Below are 27,785 nucleotides of genomic sequence, written 5' to 3' on the forward strand. Positions count from 1 at the left end.
CGAGAGAGTGTCTAAACTGAATAGCCAATGGTAAATAAATAAGAGATGAAGAAGAAACCCATGGAACAAGAAAATTCCAAATAATATTTAGTTTTGGTATATGTTCAAGTTATCCAATAGGTCAAGTGAGGGGGTAATTGTTGAGTACTCCCATAGTAATGGTACTCCTCACTTTTGCATAATTGTGGATTCTATTAATTAGATTTATGGTGAAACTTACAATTTATATGAGAGAGTGAAATACATATTTATAATACTTCCGAAGTATACAATAATTTTCCAAGGATATATTTTGGTTGTTGTTGTAATTTTCACCTTATTAAATTAGGTTCGGCTCTCTTTTTTACCATAACGGAAGAAACGGTACTGTCACTTCCTTGTTCAGATTCCGTTTAACTTATATTGTAAAGGAAATTACAGTGCTCACTCCAACGACACCGTTTTAGATCAGATGTCCTTGCATTCAAAAAAAAAAATACTAGTCCTTCCTTGCCAATATCAATTCATTTCTCTGGCTCACAACGCACGTTCAAACTCAGTACTTCTCCATTTCTGATACTCTCTTTCCATCACACTACTACGCACTCCACCATCTTCAGCCATTTTCCAAACCCCTCGAAACTCTAACCCTAGAACTCATGGAATCCATTGGCGTACTCATGCTCATCCCGATGAACTCGTACCTGGAGCAAGAGCTCCAGAGGCGCTACAACCTCTTCAAGCTCTGGACGGCTCCGCAGAAGCCGCAGTTCATCAAGGGGCACGCTAATTCGATCCGCGCCGTCGTCGGAAACGCCTCCGCCGGCGCCGATGCCGAGCTGATCGAGGCATTGCCGAGGCTGGAGATCGTGTCGAGCTTCAGCGTCGGAGTGGACAAGATCGACCTGGCGAAGTGCAGGGAGAAGGGGATTAGGGTCACGTACACCCCCGACGTGTTGACCGAAGACGTCGCCGACCTCGCCATTGGGCTCATGTTGGCTGTGCTGAGGAGACTCTGTGAGAGCGACCGGTATGTGAGGAGTGGGAAGTGGAAGAAGGGAGACTACAAGTTGACTACTAAGGTTTCTCTTCTTTGCTTTCATTTTTTGCTGTCTTTTAGAGTTTGTTAATTTTTATGACAAGACATGACTCGAGAAACGCGCTAACCGAATCTACGCGATAACTCAAAAAAATTAGTTACTATTAAGGTTTTTCGAATATAAGAATTGGTTGAAATTGAATTTATTTTATGTGTAATTATAAACAAATGATGTGGGGCTCATAAATATTTTTTCAGTTACTGTTTATTAATGAAATTACTGTACATTTGCTAATTGCATAGTATAAGAGGCGCTGGATTTAAAAAAAAAAAAAAAAACGCAAACACAAGAAAATAATTTCAATCCAAATGCCTTCAAAGTATCCCATTTTAGTAATGTTTGCACTTGAGGAATTTGCTAGTCACATCTGCATGATATTCCAATACAGTTAAGGTTTCTAGTGATGATATACTTTTGTATGATGTGAGACTCATCACATATTCATGTATTGATTAACCAACTGAATTCGCAGTGTGCCACATTTTAGGAATGTTTTTTCTAGAGGAATTTTGGTAAACTTGACTTAGATATATGGAATCTTGTTATTATGGAAGGAGCGGAATAGTCGGGTTTTGGTGGAGAGCTCTCTAAGCCAATTGCAGTTCTTGTTGATTCATTTTATTTTATTTTATTTATTTATTTATTTATTTATTTATTGCTCTAGGTCTTGGGGTTTTAATCATTGTACTTCCATTCCTGAGTTTCAGAACTCCATTAGCTTTTTTGTACTTTTTTTAGATACATTGTGGTCATCACTGTGAACATGAACAAGCAAATTACTCAATGATATATGTATGATGTGAGACTTAGCATACATTCACATAATGTTTAACAAACTAATAAATCCATTCACAAGGTACCACATTTTAGTAATGCTTCACAATCGTATGTTGAAATGCTTGTTCTCGATGAATTTGCTCATTTCAATTATAAACATTTTATTAAATTAAGCAGATTTTATGCAATAATATTTGAACCAACCTCTTGGACTGTGAACATGGTACATCTGTATTAATGGTCAACAGTCTGTTTCTCATTCTTGATTGTGCAGAAGTAATTGCTTTTGGGTTAAATTATGTATGTGGCTGACCTTGACTAATTTGTTGAAGATGCATAACCGGCCACAAAAATTTGGGACTAATGCTTTGTTATTGTTGTTTTCTTTGTATAAATAGTGGAAAGTACTCAATGATTTTATATCTTTTCAAGTTCTCTGCTAAAGTGCTAAAGACATTCATTAATTTAATAATGCATTAGGCAGAAGGTTTTTCAGGGAAGAGTGCAGGATGCTCAAACTGATTTATTAGGGTGGTTTCAAGTGCAAACAAATAACTAGCTGCATTATAATTATGTGACAGAGACAAGTAAGATATTGATATTTTGGGATTGCTTGCTGCCATTTTGCCTTGCATTGTGATACCATAGCTGCTGAAAATTGGAGATGGATGTGTATGAAATGGCAGCCATATGTCTCCTACACATAGAATGAATGTATTAGTTGTATTAGTTAAAGTGAAGTGGTATACTACATAAGCTTTTTGACTTTAAACCATCTACAAGTCATGTAAGTCAGATTGCAACCATATGTCTGCTATGCATACGGTTAACAAGAACTTATGTTTGAAACTTTTGTGTATGTGTATATCTGAAAGTGCAAGATATTGTATTTCCTCTTGGCTAAATTGCTCAACATTTGTTCTTTAACTCTGTTAACTGCTGAGCTTGGTTATGTATGTTTGGCCAAGCTTGAGATTGTTTAATAAGAGTTTGTGTTCTTGGAAATTAGCCTTATCACACTTTTTTGTCCATGTTAGAATTCAATCCGCCTACACATAGATTATGCACAATAGCAATTACAACATAACTTAAACTTCACTAATCGATCCTTCTAACTCACTAAGATGCTGGCATCAAATAAAATTGTATTCTCATGTGTTTTTTGAAGGTTAGTTTCTTTAGGAGTTAGGCCAGCAGTATTGCATCAGCTTACTGTAAATTGTGAAGAGCCTCATTGAGTGGGATTGATGTTGTTCAAGCTCGGCTTGTTAAAGAATAAAGCTTGAAACTAGGTTGGCTGATATATATGCTATGGAACTAAAGCTTGAGTATTCATGAATTTTGTAGTGCCTTTACGACTTGGCTTCCTCTATATATATATATATATATTGACAAGATTATGCGTCTACAAATTTTTTATATGATCCCAAGCAAGCTATAGATGGATTTAGTTTGTGCCCTCTTTGGTAAGAATTCAAGTCCTTTATCTAGGCATTTCATATTATGAAAGTAATTGAGTTCAACCTGTAGCATGGTGAAATTATAGATTGGAGAATGATATCGATGAGAGAAATTATCGAGGCACACACAACAAGAGGTTAATAGCTGCTTATGCGTGATCAGTTTCGACTCATTAAAGGCAGTTAGATGTTGATATAAAGCACATAGACTACTCTTGAGTAAGATATCAAAATCAGATGGAAGTTTTGTAACTGTCTGGCAATTAAATGTCATATTTTGTATATCAGAAAGTGTACTTGCCATTTGGTGTGATCTGCTTGATACTAGTTGTATGTTATAACAAGGTAATTAGGCCTGTCATATTATGCATGATTCTTCCTTATATATTCATTATATTGCTCTTGACCTAGGACTCTACAATTCTATTGCCTTTTTACTCTTTTTCACATGCACTTCCTTCCTTTTTCCTTTTAATAGTATCCATTTCTTTCTTTATTTTGAAGTTCTCTGGAAAAACAGTTGGTATTATCGGTTTGGGAAGAATTGGGATGGCAGTTGCCAAGAGAGCTGAAGCATTTAACTGCCCAATCTGTTACTATTCAAGAACAGAAAAATCAGACACGAAGTACAAATACTATCCTAGTGTTGTCGAGTTAGCCTCCAACTGTCAAATTCTGGTTGTTGCTTGCCCGCTGACAGAAGAAACCAGGCATATCGTCAATCGTGAAGTCATGAATGCATTGGGTCCAAAGGGTGTTCTTATCAACATTGGGAGGGGCCCTCACGTCGATGAACCAGAGCTGGTATCTGCATTGATTGAAGGCCGGTTAGGTGGGGCTGGTCTTGATGTGTATGAACATGAGCCTGAAGTACCTGAGGAACTCTTTGGTCTTGAAAATGTAGTCCTCTTGCCTCACGTTGGAACTGCCACAGTGGAAACTCGGAAGGTCATGGCTGACCTTGTGGTTGGAAATTTGGAGGCTCACTTTTTGAATAAACCCCTATTAACTCCACTGGTTTGATATCGTTAAGGGATGTGAAGATTGGTTGGAAGCTTGCCTTCTGCAATCTTATATTTACTTCAATTATGGAATTCACTGTTTCCAGAACTTGTCAAATGCATCTCAATGGAAGAAAAAACCTTAATAATGTTTCTGTTACATGTAAACATTATAATCCGTATGTTTCAATGCAGGGCTGAGCTTTCTGATATATAAACATGCCTCTCTGAATCTCTTCCCCTTGATTACTCTATTCTTATTTTTGCGAGGCTGTGTTTATTAGTCCAAAACGTTTGCTAGAGCAAATGATGTCTGTCCTTTCAAATTGTTTTTGGGAGTTGGATACACGAAATGTAAAGACTGAAGAGGGAGGAAGCCACCAAGGGATTTGAAGAAGCAATGTATTGAAAGTTGCAAACAGGGCAACCAATTTTTGTTTGCAACCATTGCTACCTAATTTTGTCCAGAAAAATAAAAGCATCCAAGTACGTTATAACTCTAGGCTTCTACATTCATGCAGATAACCAAAACTTTGCTCAAAACATCGTCACTGTGCATCCATTTTGCATAGCTCCTGTGAGGTGTGACTCAAAATATGGATTTTTTTTCTTCTTCTGACCTGTCCAGCATGAAATTGAAGATTCCTCTGCAGTCACGCATGACAGATTGTAGCTGCCTAGACCACCTTTCACGTTGGAGTTATGCTGGTGACACAACTTGTATCATAACTCACCCATGTGGCGAGTTATGAATGGTGGAATGGTGGAGGGGAAGTTTTATCCATTGGGGTATCACATCATCTCACTGAATGGTGTGTCACTCAAATTTGTTTAAACTCTCTATACCCCTAATGCAAGAGCATAACCAAATGTTATTTTAATATTTCAAAAAAGAAAAAAGAAAAAAAAAAGACAGATCTCCGCATCATCTCATTTATTTCTTCTTCTTCTCCTCTTTGTTCCTATGTACTATAAATATATGGCGCACAAAAAAATAAAAAGAAAAAAGAAAAAGAAAAAGAAAATTCATTCCAATGATACCAGGAAAAAAAAGAGACTTTCATAATGAGGTTATGTCATGTTAACATGGACTAGCCAATGGCCATGCAAAAGAAAGAAACAAGCTAAGAACAAAAAGGAGTATATGACAATAAATGAAAGTACTTTCATTCTGTGTATTTGAGAGAGAGTGAGAGAGAAATAGTGCCTTTTTTTATGTGTGCAGCTATGGATTTGCAGTCAACCACATCATAGTGATCTAAAGCTTGAGAAGCAGAGGCCATTGCTTGGATCTGCATCTTTAGTGGCATGTCTGTGTCTTGTATCATAGCTTTTCCTTCCAACATCTTCTTCTACACTTTTTTTTTTTTCTCTCAAAAAGAAAAAGAAAAACTAAGTTTGGAATGGGATAAGGGCAATATCTCTTTTAACCTTCAAAACCCAGAAAGATTCTCTCTTATCTAATGTGGAAAAAAATGCATGGTACATACTAGATGATCATAGAAGAAACACAAGTCTTAAAAAGACAGCTTCCTAGAAGCCTCTCTGTCTTCCAAGTGTATAGGACTTACTAATGAGAATGCAATTTTAATATAGATTTTACTAATATGTGCCCCAATAATTTTCAGTTTTTGAAATAAATTTTCTCGAGAATTGAAAAAGTATTGACCGCTTTTTCAATTTTTGAGAAAATATTTTCAAAAGTAGATGACTTAATGTGTGTCCTTAGAGCACACATTAACCAGACCCTTTTAATATTCCAACCTTTAAGTCCTCTTTTGTCCTCACCCTGGAGTGCTTTTTGACATTATTCTATACGGATTCATGAAGCATCACAGTCACGACGATAACGATGGAATGGATAAAGCTGGTGAGGCTTATAATAAAGCTCGGAATTTTGTTTTGGTTTGTTGTCCAAGGAATGGTGTAGGTTGACTATGAATTCAGTGAGACTCGTTTAACCACACTAAACATGGCCTCTTTTTAAGGCTGATGTTATATTCGGATATTTTCAGCATCTACATTCTATAGTTAAAATTAGACTGTTTTTGTCATTTTATTTAGCTGTTGAATGGATCTTGCTGTCAAAGGCATACATTTTATTCTTATATAAGTTTGTTGGATCTGAATTCTAAACCAATTTAGGCTATGTTTAAGAGTTCATAAAATAATGTAAATGAATAATAAATTAAAACGAGGAGAAGATGCAGGAATGGAGAAAAAATGATATTAGTTGTTAATAATTAAGTAAGAAAAATAACCTGTTAGCTGTCAACAATTAACTGTGATACCATAGAGACCATGTTAATAAATCTTATATGAGGAAACTCATTCTTCAAGTAAAAAGATGGGCACCACAATTTTTACAGGTTTAACACTTACCTACCTCAGCATTGACTAATATTAAAAGACAAGATTTACGTACAATACTTAAGTACTCTGTCTTAGGAATTTCTCTTTTAAGATTCTACCATGTAAATTTTTCCTTATAAGATGAAAGTGTATAGTTTAGTTAAATAATCATATGCTTGAATCTTAAAAAGAAAACCTAAGAAACAACACCTAAAATATTGTATCTCAGTTTTGTCCTATACAAAAATTCTTTCTCTTAAATAATACTATAACAGCATATGGTGGAAATAATTAATTGGATGGGAATTGGGAATCTTCATTGTTTTTGTTAGATTAGTTTATTTTAATAAAACAGACATGCGTTTTAGGTAATTTACTCTAAGACACGAGATAAATTGGTGCAGTATCATTGCACATGGGAGAGGATTAGCCGATGAGCTGGGAAAATTTTAATTTTTAGTCACAGCCCCACGGGCATCTTGAAAATTGGAATAACTTTGTTTTTTCGGATTAGTCACGGGCTTGTTCAAATTATTTATTATAATTTTAGGAAGAAATATACTTTGAAATGGAAATTATTCCTCTTTTGTAGCAGCCATAGCAAGAAAGGAGAAAAGCTTTGGATTAGTCACGGGCATGTACGAAATAATTTTAGGATTTTTATTAAAAAAAAAAATACTCCATTTTATAACAGCCATGGCAAAAATGGAGACATTGAATGCTTTTCCTATCTTTGGCTAAGAGCATGAGAGCAAATTTGCTTGAAAAATTGCAAGAAATTAACTAACTAAAAGATGAAATCATTCCATATATTTGGTGTAATATTTACTTTTTTCATAATTACCGTAAGTTTAGTTCAAAAGCACCACCTTGGAAGGGATGAGAAAGTACTGCGTGTACTCTTGATATGATGGTCACTTTATAAATATAAGTATTTGTCGGGTGTAAAGGGGCAAGGGTCGAAATTTAATTGTTCAAATCTCTAATGCGAGTTTCACATATATACTTAAATTAAGTTAAAGTAAAATTCTATCTTAAATACCAAAAATTTATAATAAAAAAATGTTGAAAGTTGCAAATGACATCTGATGAGGAAGTTCAATTCAAAAGTACCACCTTGGAAGGAATGAGAAAGTACTGCTTGTACTCTTGATATGATGGCCATTTTATAAATATAAGTGTTTATTGGGTGTAAGGGGGCAAGGGGGCAAGGGTCGAAATTTAATTGTTCAAATCTCTAATGCGAGTTTCACATATATACTTGGATTAAGTTAAAGTAAAATTCTATCTCAAATACAAAAAATTTATAATAAAAAAATGTTGAAAGTTGCAAATGACATCCGATGAGGAAGTTAAGAGCATTTGTATCAGAGAATGCGAAATAGGAAAATGGCTTAATTTAACACATTCAAGTTCCAAAATTACCCACATTAGTCAATCTAAAAATGTGTTAATTTGCAAAGTTGTTATAGAGCTTTTGCATAAACTTGTGCAAAAATTTATGTCAATTTTAGCATAAAGAACCTACTTTTTCTAGTTTACATATATACTCACTTCTGAAAACATTTCATATCAGATTATTTGTTTTTTTTATTTATAATATTTTGGTTTATAGTCAAACCTCGATGGATCATGTTGAGCATCTTCAAACCGTCTTGGCTTTATTGGCTAAGCATCACTTATATGCTTAAAAATCAAAGTGCTTTAAAGGGGGAGGTATTGTTAAGACGTTGTTATGTATAGAAGGAAACTGCTGAGGAGCTGTGCTAATGTGGCTTAGCTGTTAGAAGTTGGAGTTGGTTATGTTAGTTAGCTAGTTAGTTGGTAAGTAATGTAATAACAATGATACCCTTGTATTCTGTTTGTAGTGTATAATTGAACAGTGTGAATTACGTGGAAATGTGTAAATACCCCTGCATTGATTGGGAACTTCAAGTCATAAGAATTCCGTTACAACTGTTCATTACTCTATCTCTCTCTAAAGTCTAAAATCAATTGTCCTCAAATTCATCTATCCGTTTCAAGATTATGTGATAACATAATTTTATAACAATTTGAACAATTTATAGATTTATATTAACTAATAATAAAAATTTATAGACTAAAATACAAAATGCACCTTCTAAATTTGACTGAAATTCATTTTAGTTTTTTAACTTTACTTTTATTCAACTGAATTTTCTAAGTTTCAAACTTATTCAATTAAAGTCATTTGTCCAATTTCGTTAAAAAAAATTGCCATTAAGTATGCAATTAACTAATAAAAAAAAATTTGAAAAAATTCTTACATAAAAGATCTATAAAATATTTTAATTAATTTCATAGATTTATTCATGTGAAAATAATATTTTTTAAAAGGGAAATTTTTTAACAAAATTGGACAAAAGACTTGAATTGAATAAATTTAAAATTTAGAGGATTTAATTGAGTAAAAGTAAAATTAGAAGACTAAAATGAATTTCAACCAAATTTTATTTTTTTTATATAAATCGTAAAAGGAAACTGTTGAGGAGTTGCGCTGATGTTGCTTCTTCACTGTTATTAGTTAGAGTTAGTTACGTTAGTTAGCTAGTTAGTAAGTGACGTGTGATAACGATAATACCCTTGTATTCTATTAGTAGCGTACAACTGATTAGTGTTGAATTATATAAATACCCCTGCACCGATTTGGGAAGTTACAGCAATTCTGAATTCAATTACAATGGTTCATTACTGTATCTCTCTCTAAACCCCAGCGTTTTCGCAGGGCAACTGTCCTCAAATTCAGCTATCCCTTTCAAGATTCCGTGATAACAAAAATCTTATCACAATTTGAACAATTTTTATAGATTTATATTAACTAAAATAAAAAAAAAATTATATATATGGTATTTTTTTTTTTTGAGAATGTATATAAATTGTACTATAGTTCTATCATACTACTAAAAATTATTCCATTCATAAATGAAACTGGCTTTGAATAAAAATAAAAAATTGGCTCATTTAGGAGTTAAAAAAAAAAAAAAAAAACTCTACGAAATAGTGCAATATAATACATAGGTATCTTTTCTTAGTTATGTTACATTATAGTATAGTTTTAGTAATTTTATAATTGGTTTTTTTTTCTTCATGCATACGTCATACATAATACAAATTTTAACCCCTAAGTTAAATCCTAGGGTTGGCTCTCCTCTCCTCGTCTTGACTTAGACTAAGAGTCCATTTGATTGAAAAAATTTGAGGGAGGATAGAAAAAGGGAAGGAGAAAATGACTTTTTGTATTGTTTGGTTGAGAGAGTAAAGGGGAGGAAAAATTGGTGGGGGCGGAATGTTTTTTTCTCAGATCCACCAAAATGCAATCTCCTCAAATTAGAGAGAAATACGGAGAGAAAAGGGGAATACCAAATTGATTTGTATTTTGGACGAACATGTCCTTGCACGGTAAGGTTCTTTTTTGTTTTGTTTATTTGTTTTTAATTTTTTTTTTTAATTTTTTTGGTTCATCCTTATTTTCACTCTCATTTCTTTCGGGTTCTTGTACTCAAATTTTTTTAACCTAATGAAGTGTACATTTGTACACAATTTTTTAATAAAATATAATTTGTTATATATATATATATATATATCTAATAAGTATGCTTCGAACTCATTCTCAAAATAAATAAATAGCACACCTAGGACTCACGTGCAAGACCTGTATCTGTTAGACATGAACACGGACGCCCCTGCTAAAGTCTTGGCTCCTCTGTCCTAGGAATTGAACCCATTAGTTTCAGACCAATCATTAAACTGAAAGAAGAAAGAAAGAGGAAAGCTTAGTTGGATAAGGTACCTAGAAAAAACAGTCATTGTTTATGACAACCAATATGACATGACTCACGAGAATATGATAACTGCTAAATTAATTAGTTGTCTGATATACATGATGACAATGAAGTGCCTTTTCTATAATGTGAAATTAGAAACTCAGATTTTTAACAATACCAGTAAACATAGTTTACAAGGGGATCAATAATGTGGTAATTATAGAAGCAAAACAAAATTTGTTTTTCTAATAAAATATACACATTCATTATTTGCTTCAACTGTCATTGGGAGTCTATTCAAATCAGTAGTTTGTTTATTTATTTTTTTAGATTCAATTCAGATTAATAGTTACATAGCTAGAGAGATAGCAGTCTTTTTTCTGTTCTATTATATGTAAAAACCCCATATTATAAACATAATCAAAATTTATTCAATTACAAGTTTACAACATAGCCATAAATAAAAGAAAGAATTGACATATGCAGATGGCACGTTAACAGAAATTAAAAACTTAGTAAAAAGTTGTTCCAACTTATAATAAGACACCTCTCAAAAAAAAAACTTATAATAAGACAGATTTAACAAGTCTGTTTTCTTTTCTTCTCTTCATATCTGATATGCACATATCTTTGAGCCGCCTATTGACCCATCTGAACCGTCGATTTCGCAGAGAGAGAGATAGAGAGAGAGAGAGGTGGTTAGCATGCATGACTGTCTTGCCCTGGATTCTAGCTTCCTTTGACCTTCAAATTAAAACCTCAACCATCCAATTCACACATCAAAAACAAATCCTCCAAACACAAAACCAATCCAGCTTTTGTTTTCTTTATCACTCTTAACTCACCGCCAATTCTCATTACATGCACCCCACGTTCTAGCAACCCAAACACACAAAAAAGAAAAGAAAAATTTAACACAAACCCAACAAACAATCACCTCCACACTTTTTGTCAAACACACACAAAAAATAATTCTTAAAAAAAAAAGAGCATCTTCCTCATTTGGACCTTAGGCTTTCCACCAATCCTTTTTCCATCTCTCTCTCTCTCTCTCTCTCTCTCTCTCTCTCTCTCTCTAGTATTCAAAAACAAAAGGCAAAATTGCTCCCTCTCCCGTCCGATCCAAGAGGTCGAACTCCCATGTGTTCTACCTAGTTCATTCTGTAAAAGTTTTCCTCAGAAAATTAAAAATGGTTCGGGCAATGGAGGAAGAAAAAGAGGATTACAAGTCTAAATTGTTTCATTTCAAAGGGATGTATGATACTAGTGCAGAGCGGCATTCAAAGAGTATGAGTTTTGATTGTGGTGCCACAGATGAACCTACCGATGATAATAGCATAGCAGCAAGGAGTCGTCTATCTGGACCTATATATGATCGTCCATTGGAGAGACAGCAAATTGGTTCTACATTAAATAGAAATGAAAAAGGTCCTAAATTACGGTTGAACAAAGATGAAGCTGCACCCACAGAAGCCAAAGACAGGCAACCCTCAGGCAAGTCACATTTAGATTTTTAATCATTGAATTACATGTTACATTTAGAAATTTCCGATTTGCATTTGGACAAGAAACTGCAGCAAGTTATCTCAATTTCTCATCATTAACAAACATGTTGATACAAGAGATTTGTCCCATGCTTTGCCCTTAATTATCTTGAATGCATGCATGAATTCGAGACATATAAAAACATAATATATATCTTGTATGGATTGTGTCCATCATATATATCTTGATTCTGATTCGATTCCGTTTTCTTGTTTGTGTTTGATTCAGATATGGAGCTAATGAAAGAAAGGTTTGCTAAATTGCTATTGGGTGAAGATATGTCTGGTGGAGGGAAAGGTGTTTCATCAGCCTTGGCATTGTCAAATGCCATTACAAACCTTGCTGGTATGTTGAGATCTACTCACTTTCCATCCACCAGATAACTTGTAATAGTGTTGATTGAATGTTTGGATTTTTCCTTTTTTTTTGGCTCAAGGAAGAAAAAGCACCACTTTTGGTACACACTTCTAGGCTCATATGGTAAAAATTGGAGTTTTAGGCTGATAGGTTATTCTTTTCTTGCTTCCTTTTGGAAAACATGACAAATGAAAAAGAAAAAAAGTTCGTCACTTTTCTATTGCAATGCAGCTTCTGTTTTTGGTGAACAATGGCGACTAGAGCCTATGTCAGCCGAAAGAAAAGCAAGGTGGAGAAAAGAAATCGATTGGCTCCTATGCGTCACTGATTATGTTGTTGAATTTGTTCCTTCTCAACAAAAGTCCAAAGATGGTGCTAATATGGATGTAAATCTCTCCTCCTCCCACCTCTCTCTCTGTCTCTCTCATAAAGCATCTTGATAGGAGTTTATGTTTTATGCCTTAACAGATAATGGTGACAAGGCAACGAACTGATCTACACATGAACATTCCTGCTCTGCGCAAGCTTGATGCAATGCTTATTGTAAGAACAAAAACATTTCATGCTCAACAAACAATTATAGGAACCTATCCTTTTCATGCTTTGATAATTATTTCAAATAAATTACAATGGATGATTTTATCTAACAACAGCTTACGATAAGCAGGATTGTCTGGATAACTTCAAGGACCAAAATGAATTCTGTTATGTGTCAAAAGATGCTGATGAATCAGAGCAAGGGAATGCGAAGAGGAAAGATGACAAATGGTGGCTACCTACTCCTAAAGTTCCCCAAGAAGGTCTATCTGAAATGTCAAGAAAATTTTTGCAGTATCAAAAAGATTGTGTGAACCAAGTGCTTAAAGCAGCCATGGCCATAAATGCTCAAGTTCTATCTGAAATGGAGATTCCTGAAAACTATATTGAATCCCTCCCAAAGGCAAGGAAATATGAACAAGTCTCATATAAATGTTGCATACAATTTGATTACCTTAACAATTCCTTCATAACCTTTTTTTCGCCTTCATGTTGTGCTATGGCAGAATGGGAGGGCAAGCCTCGGGGACTCAATCTACAAGAGTATTACAGTGGAATTCTTTGATCCTAGCCAGTTTCTCTCCACCATGAACTTATCATCGGAGCACAGAATCCTAGACCTGAAGAACAGAATTGAGGCTTCCATAGTGATATGGAAGAGGAAGATGAACCAAAAAGATGGAAAATCTGCTTGGGGTTCAGCTGTGAGCTTGGAGAAAAGAGAACTCTTTGAAGAGAGAGCAGAGACCATTTTACTCCTCCTCAAACAGCGGTTTCCTGGGATTCCTCAGTCTTCACTAGATATTAGCAAAATCCAATTCAACCGGGTACAACCACTTTTGTCTCTATATTTTCCCCTCAAGTGAAATGGGCTTTATATCTAGGCGCTTACATCATTCTGCCTCTTTCCACACAAATTTCCATGAATGGTAATTTGTTTTTGTTAGGATCATGCTTCTTTGATAGTTGTATTGAATTAAACAACATGCTTCATAGATTGTATGAATATATTCTGCATGATCCTATATAAGTCGATATGTTGTACTAGGACACTTTTTGCAGTGGCAGTTCAATGATCATCATACCAGCAGACATAGTTATGGTTTATGAACACAAAGAAACACATAATCCATGGTTTGTTCACAGCCAAATGCTACTATAAGAAAAATGATTATACCTATCGCACTTTTCAACTAACTTTTTCAAATCCTATGAAATTCTGTTAAGGAATTTGTTTTGGCTTTGCAGGATATTGGGCAGGCTGTTCTGGAGAGTTATTCAAGAATATTAGAAAGCTTGGCCTTTACAGTTCTGTCCCGTATCGAGGATGTACTCTATGCTGATTTTGTCACTCAAAATCCATCACATGCGGCAACTCAAAGACACCCTTTAAGAGATTATCCACAAAATGCAAGTCCAGATAGTTTTCCCAGTCCTAGAGATGAGAACTACCCGGAGACACCTGGTTCGATGACATTGTCTGATTTCATGGGTTGGGGTATAGATCAGAGTGATTCTGATTCTAAGAAGGACTCAACAGCAAATTCAGATGATGGATCCAAAGATGGTGAGGGGAAGCCAAATCATATGCAAAATGCTGAGGGGAAGCAAAATCATATACAAAAGCTTGCCAACTTAGTGACCAACAAGAGGATTTCCTATCTTGACAACTTGAGTGGTTTGAGAAGTCCAACTGCACGCCATTGACAACTAAAGGGGGAGAGGATTAAAAAGAATAGAGTAAATGAATACAAATCAGAGAGAGAGAGAGATGACTAGAAAAGGAATACTTGAGGAAGAAAGCCTGACCTCTAGATGTAAAATGTTCAGAACCATTGCTGTTCAATATTTGCGTTATGATTAACCCTTTCATTCTATTCCTTGTTTTTGTAAATAGGGAAGAATGAGAAAAACTAATTGGCTTAAAATGTTTTTTCATATAAATTTTCTGTAAAAGAAGTGGCGGTGTAGGGTTTTTTTTTTTGAGAGAGAGAGAGAGATTCATAAACCATGTCTGCTCCTGATGATAGCTCTCTTTATCATTAGATAAAGACACCAGTTTCTTTTTGGTGTAAGCGGAGATTGGAACTTAAATTTCTTATTCAACCATAAAAAACTTTACTAATAAGTTAACTGGAACCTACTGGCGGTGTAGTTTGATAGTTAGTTAAAATATGATTTTGACAACAATCTCAGATAGAGTCTATTTGTACTACACTTCTCCGAACTAATTGGGTTTGAAGCACTTCAATTTACTTTCATTCTTTTATCCCCATGCAAGAATAGTCTTATAGCATTTACAGTATGCTATTTGTCAATAGAAGAAAGCAGTCGCGCGTTGTCTTCACAATTGGCATCATAACATCATGAGCTCAGCGTCAATAAAAATCCAAATGATGGTTCAACTACTAACAATAGCAAGTGGAGTGATCAGGAACCATAATTCTCTAATTTATCTGTGGACTTAATAGCAGAATGTTCAGCATACATGAATCACTTTCAAGCACAACAGGTACTATAGAAATTTCGTTGGTTGGTATATAAAGTTTTTAGCATTCTGAATATTTGTTAACCAGATGTCCCAAATGCATTTAAACTTCTGGGAAATGAACCAACAATTTATATCAAGCTATAACATTCACATTGAGCTATGTTACAATCTCTTGGGGACCAAAGGCATTCATTTCCAATTATCTTCAATACATGCCTTCATTCCATATTAGAAAGACTAACAGCAAATCAAATGACCATACTATCAACACTAAACAATTATAAATAGAGAGAACAGGCAATGTGCCTAATCGCACTCGAAGTAACTATCATTTGAATAATCATAGAGAGTCTTGACAGGCTTTAGACATACTTACAAGATCCAAAATCAAAATGAGTCACAATGTCACATACAAAGAAAAGAATCTGAAAGTAAATTAGATCTTGCCACGTGGGCCGAGCTTTGGTGGAAGTTGCGGGCCCTTCATGATTGGCAGGACGTCGCCTGAAGTAGTGGCGCTGAGGTAAAGAAGGGTGGAACCACCTCCCAATATCAAGAACTTGAGCAATAATCCCCTCTTGGTGAATGGGGCTGCAAATGTCTCGAAGAACTTGGTCTGCAAGCCATACACATGAATAAGGTATATAACTCGAAAAAGTTACAAACAAAAATGAAGAAATATCACAAATAAACTAAAGTTAATTCATTTAAGGAGATGCTAACATTTCTTTACATTATCTTAATGTCCTGCTATCCTACCATACATGCCTTAACAAGTGTTCTTTTCTATGAACTATTTTCTTGCATAAAGTTGTTCTTCTTCTTGTTTTTTCCACTCATAAAAATCAAAACGATATATAAACTCATATAAATCAATACCCTATTTAAACTGTGCTCCTCTCTCTCTTGTCCCTATCAACTACTTTGCTCATTTCATTGACATGTTACAGCATAATCCCCAAATATTTTGCACAATGATCAGACAGAACCTGCTTTATCCGTCATTGCAAATTATCATTTTAATAAGCATCAATAATATATTAAAATCACTCCTTATTCTATTAACACTTATTTTATTCATTCTACGGCTATAAGCAACGAGTTGTACTTTTTCACCCTGTCAGTATTCTTTATACATCGTTAAAAAAAAAATATTCTCCAGAAGCTTAACAAGCAAAGCTTTCATAGCTCAGTTGGTTAGAGCACCCGTTTAGTAAGCGGGAGGTCTTGAGTTCGACTCTCAATGAAAGCATATTATTAATTTGCACTTATTTCTAATTTTTTTTATTTTTTTTTTATGCTAAGTCTACAATCTATATCCCTATTTTTTACATCAAAAAATTAAAATAAAATAATTTGTTCACTATACATGGAAGAATTACCAGTTCAATCTGGGAATATTACCAGCTAAAGATGAATCAGATGGAGTTGATTAAGATAGAAAAATGAGTCACAAACCTGAAGAGGGTTGTATGGTGAAGCTGCATCTGACCCATACAAGTCCCACTGTCCAGTAGTGTTACCCAAGTCCTCCAAATCAAAGTACACACTCTTGTCACCATACTTAGCCACCACAGCACCAGTCCTATTTATCCAACACCAACATTCAACAAGCACAATTCATAAAATAAAAAAATAAAACTAGACAGGCATTTTCTGGAAACTGAATACTGTTACCTGAAGTTTTTGGACCTTAGGCTCTGGCGAGTGGGCTTGATAGCAAGCTTTGTTCCTGTTAGGGAGCTTCCACCAAGGCCCTTGATGTTGACTGGTTGAACAGCAGCTAAGGTTGCTAGAGAAGCCATGGCCTTGGTTTCAGAGCAACTGATTAATTTTTTTCAATTTTGGTTGGGAAGATGGAAAGGATGCTTGGGTTTTTGATCTTTTGCATGGATTTTGGCATGCCACGTGGGGAACTGGGTTTTCTTGAGGGGATATGGATCTTCATTTAGGTGATGACACATGGATGGGAGCTGGATAAGCCTATCCTTTTATGATCTTTACGAAAATGTGGACCATAGTTAATTAAAATTCGCTTAGCATTTAGTTGTTTATAGTCGTTTGAATAAGATAGTTTAATATTAATTGTAACTTTGAAATGAAATTATATAGTATATAAAATTAATTAATTTAGGATTGGGTTTAAGATTGTAACTCTAAGTAATATTAAATTACTCAATAATTTGTTATTAAATTTATAGTTTAAAAATCTCACAATTAAATTACATATTCTATATGTTTTTAAAATGAATATCAATTTTCAAGCCATTAGATATTATTTATTATTTGATCTATAAACTTATCTTTTAAGTATTATTTTAAATTACAAAATTTTGAATTTAAAGAATTGATTGATGATGTGGCTATTGATTTTTAGACATTTTGAAATTTTGCAAGTAAGAACAGTATACAGAGATAATGTAATCCGATGATGAATTTGTTAAGTTTCGCATCCAATTAAAAAATATTAAGTGGTGTAACTTTAATCCAACCCAATCTTAATTCTTAAGTGATAGGTTTGTTACTAGCTATTATGGGGGGAATATTAAGTGGTGTAACTTTAACCCAATCCAATCTTAACTCTTAAGTGATAAGTTTGTTACCGGCTATTATGGAGGGAATATTAAATGGTGTAACTTTAACCCAATCCAATCTTAACTCTTAAGTAATAAGTTTGTTACTAGTTATTATGGGAGGGTAAAAAAGTAATTTAAGTAGTAGATTCAGTTAATAACAACTTACTATTAATGATTTGTTGTGAAATTGTTGTGGATGTAGTACTTTTCGTTTTTATTAAAAAAAAGAAAAAGAAAAAGAAGAAATGTTAACAAATGCACTAAGCGCATTGGTTTATGAATTATTTTTAGAAATATTTTTATGAGAAAATGATAAAGTAATTAATTTTTCTGACAGTTTTTTATATTTTCTATGAAAATGGTGTTGAAAATTTCCTAATATAGTTTATTAAAAATTGCCCTAAGAACACTCGTTAACATTACCTAAAAATAAAAACTTCAAAAAATATATATTTCATTGGCTGTGGCCTTTGCCAAAACCACTATTGCTTACGCCACCGTTAGTGACGGACTTAGGATTTTAATTAAAGGGGGTTGGAGTATAAGAAAAAAAAAAAGAAGAAGAGAAGAAAACTTCAAATAAGCATCCATATAGTATTAACAAATTATAAACACACAAAATTATTTTTTCTTAATACATTAAAATACAATTATCTACTAACAAAGACAAAAAAAAGTTTTTTTTTTTTTTTAAAAAAAATACTAGGCTAGTTTTATTTTTTGGTTGAAGTTAAAGTTTTTACAATAATGGGGCTAAAAAAATTTATCTTTTAACACCTCAAAAAAATATTTTATCTATTTTTTACTACCTCACTCTTTATAATATACCTAACATCAAATGTTCTATTTTTTTTACCACTTTATTAAAAATTACATTAACAAGTCATTAAAATAATAAGAATGAGAGAGAATTTGAGTTTTTTGATTGAAGGAAAGAGAGATAATCTTAATAAAATATTGTATTTTATTTTTAACACCTTGCTACAGTCAACTGGTATTTATACTACTTTATTATAGTTGCAAAAAATTTAGTTTTAACTTTTCCAATAACACATGGTTTTTTGGTTCTTTGGTGATCCAATAGTTTTTTTTTTTTGGATTAGATAGTTGCTAGTTGTGCTAGATTGGCTAGGTTGATTGGAAGAGGAAGGGAATCTAAGGGTATGTTTGGTAACTGTTTTTTCCTCTTATTTTCTGTTTCCAAAAGCAATTTTCTATTTTTGAAACTAAAAAACTTGTTTGTCAACCCAAAATGGGCAAAAAACAAAAACTGTTTTCAAAACTCAATTTGTGAAGGAAACTGAAAACATGTAAAAGACTATTTTCAATTTCTAATTTTCAAAAGTCAATGAAAACATGCATTTAATTTAATGAATTTGTCTCATTTAATGAGTTAACATTAAAGTTCAAATCTTAGTAAAAACATATTTTAATATTTTCTATTTTTTTTCTTCAAAAAACTATCTTTTAAATTTCAACTAACCAAACATATTTTTGATTTCAAAAATACAGAATTTTTTTCCTTTATATTCCCAAAAATAAAAATTTAAAAATAAAAAGTAAAAACTATTACTAAATATAACCTAAGATTTTAGAAGAAGGGTGACCTAAAAAATGATAAAAAATATTAAAAAAAAAAAAAAAAGGGCCAGAGGGCCCGGGCTCCCTTAGGCCCCCACCTGGGTCCATTCCTAGCCATAATGGGAGCATGTTAAGTTGAATAGTTTAGAGCATCCGCAGCCGGATTCTAAATCCTATCTTATTTTACCATCTTAAAAATCTACTTTATCAATTATACCATACCATTTACAATATACTCAACATCCCAAAATTCTATTTTCCTATTTTACTCATTAAAATAATATATTTACGTAATAAATATTTTTATTTTTTTGTTTTTTCTCAATTTTCTCCCGCGGGCGTCATCCTCCATTCCTTTCCTTTTCACCTTCTTCCAGCCTCCTTCTCCAAATCCATCATCCATATCAACCCAACTCCTCCACACAACTCCTCCATCATTAACCAGCAAAACAACCCACCTCCTCAACAACCCAGATCGGCCAAACAGAAAAAAAAAAAAAAAAAAAAAAAAAAAAAAAACATTACTAGCAAACACCACCGGATCACAACGCCACAGCCACCACAGCTCCACCGATCTCGGCCATGCCATAGCCACCACAACGCCGATACCAGCAAACCCAGGAAAAAAAAAAAAAAAAAAAAAAAAAAAACAACAACAACAACAAACCCACCGGATCACAACGCCACAGCCACCACAGCTCCACCGATCTCGCCATCCACCGATCTCCGCCACGCCACAGCCACACAACGCTGATACCAGCAAACCCAGAAAAAAAAAAAAAAAAAAAAAAAAAAAAAAAAAAAAAAAACCCACACCGGATCACAATGCCACAGCTCCACCGATCTCACCACCCACCGATCTCCACCACGCCACAGCCACCACAACGCCGATCACATATACCAGCAAACCCACCAATCTCCGATCACATATACTAGCCACCACAACGCCGATCACATATACCGCCACCCACCAATCTCCGCCGTGCCAATCTCGCCACCCACAGATCTCCGCCGTGCCAATCTCGCCACCCAACGATCTCCACTTTGCTGATCTCCACCGCAGGGTGTTGGGTCTAAAGAGAGTAGATGAGAAAGAAAGAAGGAAGAGACAGAAACGAAAGGAAAAAAAATGAGGGAGGAGAGAGAAATGGCCGGGTTAAAAGGAGAGAGGAGAGAGGAGAGAGAAATGACAGCATTAAATTTTTTTTTTTTTTTTTACAATTCAGCTACAGTACCATCTTACATTTGAGATGGTACTGTAGCAATATCTCAAATTTTTTTAGCATTTTAGCATATGCCTTTCCAGTTGCTGGCTTTTTTTGGGCTTGTATGTCAAATTTGCTTTGCATTTGGCATATAGCCATCCAAATGCGGATGCTCTAAGAGGAATGATAGTGGGAGAATGACAGAGGCATTTATTGAGGCTCGGAATATGAAATAAAGCATTAATTTTAAATTGATGACATAGTAGGAGCTTATTTTTAACTATTAGACCATTTTAGAAAATACGGTGTAAAAATTGTATAAACTTCAACCAATTACCAATCTCTCTCTCTATATATAAAGTAAAATAATTAACAAAAATAAAATATTGGAAATTCTTTTTTTTTTTTTTGAGAAATACATCGAAATATTTTTGTTTTGTTTTGTTTTATTTTATTTTATTTTATTTTATGAGTTGGAGAATCAAATAATTTGGAATTTAATTACATTCGATTAGTACAAGTGGAATGCTATTTCACTATTCATAAGGGCAACTCACAGAAGTTTAGGTCAATTTCGGACCCGTATATTATCAATTTATAATATAGGGTAGTTATTTGAAATTAACCAAAATCTTAGGGGTTTTTTCCTTTTTTCTTTTATAAAATTTTCTTAAAAGACAATGGGCACATAAAATTATTATCTAAAAGTATCAATCCAATGAGGCGTTATGTGTTATCCAATACACGTAAATATTCACTCATAATGTATCAGTCTCACATACTTGTAAGATCCATATATAGCAGGTTTTAATTAACTTAATTGATAAAATTTTTGATGATTAAATAAGAGATTTGGGGTTCAATCTCCATTTACACTAAAAATCAATTGGTGTCTTAGTTTGATGATAAATAGGGCAATCCTCAAAAGTGGACGTCATAAGTTCAAACTCTATAGTAAAAAAAAAAAAAAAAAAAAAAAAAAAAAAGATCCATGTATACATTGGGTGAGAATTTTTTTTCTTTTTAAAAATAATCAAACACGCACAAACAAGAGATAAGAAATGAGATTCTAACAAAAAGTCACATCACAAATTTTACTAAAAAATATGGTAATTTTTAGAGGAGGGTATGATAAGTCATACTACATACACAATATACTTATTAAGCAATGTGAGTGAGAAGTTACACGTATTGAAAACATGATATACTTGTTCCAACTCAATGCCGACATTGGCATCTTGACCTGATGAGAAAAAGCAATCATCATAAAATGAAAGCTATATTTTGAATACATATTTCAAAACCTACCATAAAAAAATATAATGATTTACAGAAACTCATCTATATAATGTCATATAAATTAATCAAATAATTTATTTTCAATTATTTTGCCCATGAAATCCATTAAAAGTTTTTGTTACTAGATCATATGGGTTTGTTTGAAATGGCAAGAAATAGCATGAAAATCAAAAGCAGTGACAACTGAAGATTAACGAGGAATATGAAGAAATTAACCTTTACTGATCATATGCATAATTGTGAATAATTTCGTGGAATAAAAAGGAAAAAAGCAAGTTGATTACGTAAATTTAGAATGTTGTATTAGAATATTTCATAGAAAACTATTATATGAATAACATGGTAATCTTTATACCCCGCTCCTACTATTTTTTTGGTGAGAAATTATACCCCTCTCCTTTTTATAATTTATCTGTAGTCTGGATAATACAAATGTTATACTTATATACCATATACAAAAGATTACATGAATAATATTAAAGTTGTGTATTCCCTACGTTTGCTAAATATGGAAACAAAATAACAGCAAAAGTATATAGCAAGCCATGCAAGCATATCTGAAGGTGTATTTTTATTTTTATTTTTATTTTTTTCAGTACATATCTGAAAATTAATGGAGATAAATATTCCCATCTTTGCTAAATTAAGCCTATTATAAACCCAACTTATATCACTCATTTCTTGCATATTGAAAATCAAAGAAGAAGAGAGAAAAAGAAAAAAGAGGTGGTGTACAACGTTTCATTCCTAGATCATGTGATCAAGATGGTGGGTGGTCGTCTATATTGGCAGATATTTGTGCGTAAAGATTTCTGCACCAAAGGCTAGCAAGCGGAATGCTGTTGTTTGTGCATATCACCAGCTTAATGGTTACTACTATAAATAAACTATCATAATATTAATAAAAGTGCATGTTTTTCATATTTTGTTTATCTGTGAATCTGTGATAAATGTTGTTTACTTCGTTGATGGAATGTTGTTTGCAATTCTTTGCACTAATTAAAGGCCTCTCTCCCTCTCTCTCTCAAATAGCCTTAGAGCAATATTTAAATTTTTCTTTGCCACTTTTATTTTCTCTTCCAAAAGTCTTTATATTGTTTAATTACAGTAGTACTTTTTTTGTCGTTTTGTGTTGTTCTTACAACTCAACGAACTCTCTATTTGGCGGTGTTAATAAACTGGACGTAAGACATAGCCACCTTTGATCCCATAACACAACTTAGAATTACCTCACAATATTTTCTAATTTCTGAGTTTCAAGAAACAAACTACAAAAGCTTGTGCGTCCACTGTGCCATAGTATTAGGCCAGGCCAATTTCATAGCACTCTCTACAAAGGTTGAGATACCATGGTCTCATTTCCCAGAAGATGTGCCATAATAGGCCAATTTCATAAGGCTGATTATTGAGTTTGAGTAATTCCTTAGTCATTTTAAGAGAGGATTCCAAAAGGTTTATTTATTAATTTGTTTTTATCAATAGCTAGCATTAATCCTAAATGATATGGATTATGGCATGCCTAACAGAATTATAAACTTTGGGGTAAAAAAAAAAAAAAAAAGGGAAAAGAAACTTAATTTGAGAAATACTTCTTAAAGTGTGACAATATAAAATGAACCTTAGTTTCTTCTTAGGTTCAACATGTCGACAAAATATCTTATGAAGAGGTCTCATGAGATCTCTTTCTCACAACATTGGGATTCACATGTTTAGGATCCACACATGTTCATATGATAGAGATGCTTATATGATAATTTTCAAATAAATCACTGTCATGCTTGAAAAATCCTAGAAGATTTATATAATATCTAAAAGCCGAAACATTACATTTATTATTACTACTCTCCTGTTGAGCCACATCAGTGTAGCATTTCAATCTGTTTCAATTCACTTCAATCCATTGCGGTCTACATTGGTTTGTTGGGACCATTCTAGTTCACTTCGGTACGTTGGTTCAATTTTGGTCCATTGGGTCTATTTCAGTCCAACTTGGTCTATTTGGTACACTTTGGTTCATTTTGGCCCACTTCAAAGAATGAAAAATATGAAATTTAAAAATTTTAGTTATTCTTGTACCAAAAAAAATGAGAAAATATAATGCATAATGATAATAGTTAGAAGAATATGGGCTACTTCGAAAAAAGAATAATATCAATAAAATACAAAAAAAAAAAATTATATATTTATAAAATAAAGAGGTGGAAATTAATTTTAAAAATTGTTAAATTATTAGGAAAAACAAATTATCTATAATAAAATTTAAGAATAAATTATACATTATACCATTTCACATAATTATATATTCTTATGTATCGTGCAGCATGGGTTTATAACTAGTGTTAGTATATTATTGAGTCATTTATCAACCCAGCCACCAGTAATAATTAATCGTGCTAACTGCTAAGACATTCACAAGAAATGGGCCTGCCTTTGAAATCTATACGCTTCTCCTCCAAGCATTTCTTAATTCTTAGTCTACGAACTCAGCCTCGTTATCTTGTTTAATTGTTAAACGTGGACTCTGTGTAACTGCTTCAAAGGGGAGGACAAAAGATTTTGATTTTATTGATCAGTCTAATGCATGGGAGGTATCACTTGGTCTAACAAGTAACAAATCATGTAGCTCTCATCTACTCTTCCTCCCTCACCCTCTTCCCATACTGGTCATTAAAGAATGGGACAATTTCCATGGCTCCCTTATATACTATATAGCACAGTCGAATAAAGTTTTTAGCATTCTGAATATTTGTTAACCAGATGTCCCAAATGCATTTAAACTTCTGGGAAATGAACCAACAATTTATATCAAGCTATAACATTCACATTGAGCTATGTTACAATCTCTTGGGGACCAAAGGCATTCATTTCCAATTATCTTCAATACATGCCTTCATTCCATATTAGAAAGACTAACAGCAAATCAAATGACCATACTATCAACACTAAACAATTATAAATAGAGAGAACAGGCAATGTGCCTAATCGCACTCGAAGTAACTATCATTTGAATAGTCACAGAGAGTCTTGACAGGCTTTAGACATACTTACAAGATCCAAAATCAAAATGAGTCACAATGTCACATACAAAGAAAAGAATCTGAAAGTAAATTAGATCTTGCCACGTGGGCCGAGCTTTGGTGGAAGTTGCGGGCCCTTCATGATTGGCAGGACGTCGCCTGAAGTAGTGGCGCTGAGGTAAAGAAGGGTGGAACCACCTCCCAATATCAAGAACTTGAGCAATAATCCCCTCTTGGTGAATGGGGCTGCAAATGTCTCGAAGAACTTGGTCTGCAAGCCATACACATAAATAAGGTATATAACTCGAAAAAGTTACAAACAAAAATGAAGAAATATCACAAATAAACTAAAGTTAATTCATTTAAGGAGATGCTAACATTTCTTTACATTATCTTAATGTCCTGCTATCCTACCATACATGCCTTAACAAGTGTTCTTTTCTATGAACTATTTTCTTGCATAAAGTTGTTCTTCTTCTTGTTTTTTCCACTCATAAAAATCAACACGCTATATAAACTCATATAAATCAATACCCTATTTAAACTGTGCTCCTCTCTCTCTTGTCCCTATCAACTACTTTGCTCATTTCATTGACATGTTACAGCATAATCCCCAAATATTTTGCACAATGATCAGACAGAACCTGCTTTATCCGTCATTGCAAATTATCATTTTAATAAGCATCAATAATATATTAAAATCACTCCTTATTCTATTAACACTTATTTTGTTGATTCTACGGCTATAAGCAACGAGTTGTACTTTGTCAGTATTCTTTATACATCGTTAAAAAAAGATATTCTCCAGAAGCTTAACAAGCAAAGCTTTCATAGCTCAGTTGGTTAGAGCACCCGTTTAGTAAGCGGGAGGTCTTGAGTTCGACTCTCAATGAAAGCATATTATTAATTTGCACTTATTTCTAATTTTTTTTTTATTTTTTATGCTAAGTCTACAATCCATATCCCTATTTTTTACATGAAAAAATTAAAATAAAATAATTTGTTCACTATACATGGAAGAATTACCAGTTCAATCTGGGAATATTACCAGCTAAAGATGAATCAGATGGAGTTGATTAAGACAGAAAAATGAGTCACAAACCTGAAGAGGGTTGTATGGTGAAGCTGCATCTGACCCATACAAGTCCCACTGTCCAGTAGTGTTGCCCAAGTCCTCCAAATCAAAGTACACACTCTTGTCACCATACTTAGCCACCACAGCACCAGTCCTATTTATCCAACACCAACATTCAACAAGCACAATTCATAAAATAAAAAAAATAAAACTAGACAGGCATTTTCTGGAAACTGAATACTGTTACCTGAAGTTTTTGGACCTTAGGCTCTGGCGAGTGGGCTTGATAGCAAGCTTTGTTCCTGTTAGGGAGCTTCCACCAAGGCCCTTGATGTTGACTGGTTGAACAGCAGCTAAGGTTGCTAGAGAAGCCATGGCCTTGGTTTCAGAGCAACTGATTAATTTTTTTCAATTTTAGTTGGGAAGATGGAAAGGATGCTTGGGTTTTTGATCTTTTGCATGGATTTTGGCATGCCACGTGGGGAACTGGGTTTTCTTGAGGGGATATGGATCTTCATTTAGGTGATGACACATGGATGGGAGCTGGATAAGCCTATCCTTTTATGATCTTTACGAAAATGTGGACCATAGTTAATTAAAATTCGCCTAGCATTTAGTTGTTTATGGTCGTTTGAATAAGATAGTTTAATATTAATTGTAACTTTGAAATGAAATTATATAGTATATAAAATTAATTAATTTAGGATTGGGTTTAAGATTGTAACTCTAAGTAATATTAAATTACTCAATAATTTGTTATTAAATTTATAGTTTAAAAATCTCACAATTAAATTACATATTCTATATGTTTTTAAAATGAATATCAATTTTCAAGCCATTAGATATTATTTATTATTTGATCTATAAACTTATCTTTTAAGTATTATTTTAAATTACAAAATTTTGAATTTAAAGAATTGATTGATGATGTGGCTATTGATTTTTAGACATTTTGAAATTTTGCAAGTAAGAACAGTATACAGAGATAATGTAATCCGATGATGAATTTGTTAAGTTTCGCATCCAATTAAAAAATATTAAGTGGTGTAACTTTAATCCAACCCAATCTTAATTCTTAAGTGATAGGTTTGTTACTAGCTATTATGGGGGGAATATTAAGTGGTGTAACTTTAACCCAATCCAATCTTAACTCTTAAGTGATAAGTTTGTTACCGGCTATTATGGAGGGAATATTAAATGGTGTAACTTTAACCCAATCCAATCTTAACTCTTAAGTAATAAGTTTGTTACTAGTTATTATGGGAGGGTAAAAAAGTAATTTAAGTAGTAGATTCAGTTAATAACAACTTACTATTAATGATTTGTTGTGAAATTGTTGTGGATGTAGTACTTTTCGTTTTTATTAAAAAAAAGAAAAAGAAAAAGAAGAAATGTTAACAAATGCACTAAGCGCATTGGTTTATGAATTATTTTTAGAAATATTTTTATGAGAAAATGATAAAGTAATTAATTTTTCTGACAGTTTTTTATATTTTCTATGAAAATGGTGTTGAAAATTTCCTAATATAGTTTATTAAAAATTGCCCTAAGAACACTCGTTAACATTACCTAAAAATAAAAACTTCAAAAAATATATATTTCATTGGCTGTGGCCTTTGCCAAAACCACTATTGCTTACGCCACCGTT

At 33.2% G+C, this 27,785-nt stretch overlaps 4 protein-coding genes and 2 non-coding genes across 6 annotated transcripts; 4 read left to right on the top strand and 2 right to left on the bottom strand.

Moving 5' to 3' along the window:
* The first annotated feature begins 494 nt into the window (after positions 1–494).
* On the top strand, positions 495–4,549 carry LOC112021170 (glyoxylate/hydroxypyruvate/pyruvate reductase 2KGR-like). Its single transcript, XM_024053740.2, has 2 exons — positions 495–1,061; positions 3,821–4,549. Exons 1-2 carry the CDS (start codon positions 639–641, stop codon positions 4,337–4,339), a joined length of 942 nt encoding a protein of 313 aa, XP_023909508.1. The 5' UTR covers positions 495–638; the 3' UTR covers positions 4,340–4,549.
* A 6,920-nt stretch (positions 4,550–11,469) lies between these two features.
* Positions 11,470–14,682, top strand: LOC112021164 (rop guanine nucleotide exchange factor 12). The gene is made up of 7 exons (XM_024053734.2): positions 11,470–11,948; positions 12,228–12,344; positions 12,588–12,742; positions 12,825–12,899; positions 13,024–13,296; positions 13,400–13,720; positions 14,142–14,682. Exons 1-7 carry the CDS (start codon positions 11,645–11,647, stop codon positions 14,598–14,600), a joined length of 1,704 nt encoding a protein of 567 aa, XP_023909502.1. The 5' UTR covers positions 11,470–11,644; the 3' UTR covers positions 14,601–14,682.
* Positions 14,683–15,669: 987 nt separating this feature from the next.
* LOC112021169 (photosystem I reaction center subunit VI, chloroplastic) lies at positions 15,670–17,261 on the bottom strand. Its single transcript, XM_024053739.2, has 3 exons — positions 17,062–17,261; positions 16,843–16,969; positions 15,670–16,000 (listed from the first exon to the last, which is right to left on the bottom strand). Exons 1-3 carry the CDS (start codon positions 17,187–17,189, stop codon positions 15,821–15,823), a joined length of 435 nt encoding a protein of 144 aa, XP_023909507.1. The 5' UTR covers positions 17,190–17,261; the 3' UTR covers positions 15,670–15,820.
* TRNAT-AGU (transfer RNA threonine (anticodon AGU)) lies at positions 16,563–16,636 on the top strand. Its single transcript has one exon. It is a non-coding gene; the product is annotated as a tRNA-Thr (tRNA).
* A 7,741-nt stretch (positions 17,262–25,002) lies between the features above and the next one.
* LOC136070407 (photosystem I reaction center subunit VI, chloroplastic-like) lies at positions 25,003–26,581 on the bottom strand. Its single transcript, XM_065780312.1, has 3 exons — positions 26,385–26,581; positions 26,165–26,291; positions 25,003–25,333 (listed from the first exon to the last, which is right to left on the bottom strand). The coding sequence occupies exons 1-3, from the start codon at positions 26,510–26,512 to the stop codon at positions 25,154–25,156; spliced, it is 435 nt and encodes a 144-aa protein (XP_065636384.1). The 5' UTR covers positions 26,513–26,581; the 3' UTR covers positions 25,003–25,153.
* TRNAT-AGU (transfer RNA threonine (anticodon AGU)) lies at positions 25,887–25,960 on the top strand. Its single transcript has one exon. It is a non-coding gene; the product is annotated as a tRNA-Thr (tRNA).
* Positions 26,582–27,785: the final 1,204 nt, after the last annotated feature.

Source organism: Quercus suber, unplaced genomic scaffold, assembly GCF_002906115.3.
Source record: "Quercus suber isolate HL8 unplaced genomic scaffold, Cork oak 2.0 scaffold_232, whole genome shotgun sequence".
Taxonomy (NCBI): domain Eukaryota; kingdom Viridiplantae; phylum Streptophyta; class Magnoliopsida; order Fagales; family Fagaceae; genus Quercus; species Quercus suber.

Excerpts from the sequence above, each read along its gene's own strand:
- LOC112021170 (XM_024053740.2), top strand. The coding sequence starts at position 639 with ATGGAATCCATTGGCGTACTCATGCTCATCCCGATGAACTCGTACCTG. Across the intron at positions 1,062-3,820 it reads ACTACAAGTTGACTACTAAG|TTCTCTGGAAAAACAGTTGG; the intron begins GTTTCTCTTCTT and ends TTTATTTTGAAG.
- LOC112021164 (XM_024053734.2), top strand. The coding sequence starts at position 11,645 with ATGGTTCGGGCAATGGAGGAAGAAAAAGAGGATTACAAGTCTAAATTG. Across the intron at positions 11,949-12,227 it reads CAAAGACAGGCAACCCTCAG|ATATGGAGCTAATGAAAGAA; the intron begins GCAAGTCACATT and ends TGTTTGATTCAG. Across the intron at positions 12,743-12,824 it reads AAGATGGTGCTAATATGGAT|ATAATGGTGACAAGGCAACG; the intron begins GTAAATCTCTCC and ends ATGCCTTAACAG.
- LOC112021169 (XM_024053739.2), bottom strand. The coding sequence starts at position 17,189 with ATGGCTTCTCTAGCAACCTTAGCTGCTGTTCAACCAGTCAACATCAAG. Across the intron at positions 16,970-17,061 it reads CTAAGGTCCAAAAACTTCAG|GACTGGTGCTGTGGTGGCTA; the intron begins GTAACAGTATTC and ends TTGGATAAATAG. Across the intron at positions 16,001-16,842 it reads CACCATACAACCCTCTTCAG|ACCAAGTTCTTCGAGACATT; the intron begins GTTTGTGACTCA and ends TATGGCTTGCAG.
- LOC136070407 (XM_065780312.1), bottom strand. The coding sequence starts at position 26,512 with ATGGCTTCTCTAGCAACCTTAGCTGCTGTTCAACCAGTCAACATCAAG. Across the intron at positions 26,292-26,384 it reads CTAAGGTCCAAAAACTTCAG|GACTGGTGCTGTGGTGGCTA; the intron begins GTAACAGTATTC and ends TTGGATAAATAG. Across the intron at positions 25,334-26,164 it reads CACCATACAACCCTCTTCAG|ACCAAGTTCTTCGAGACATT; the intron begins GTTTGTGACTCA and ends TATGGCTTGCAG.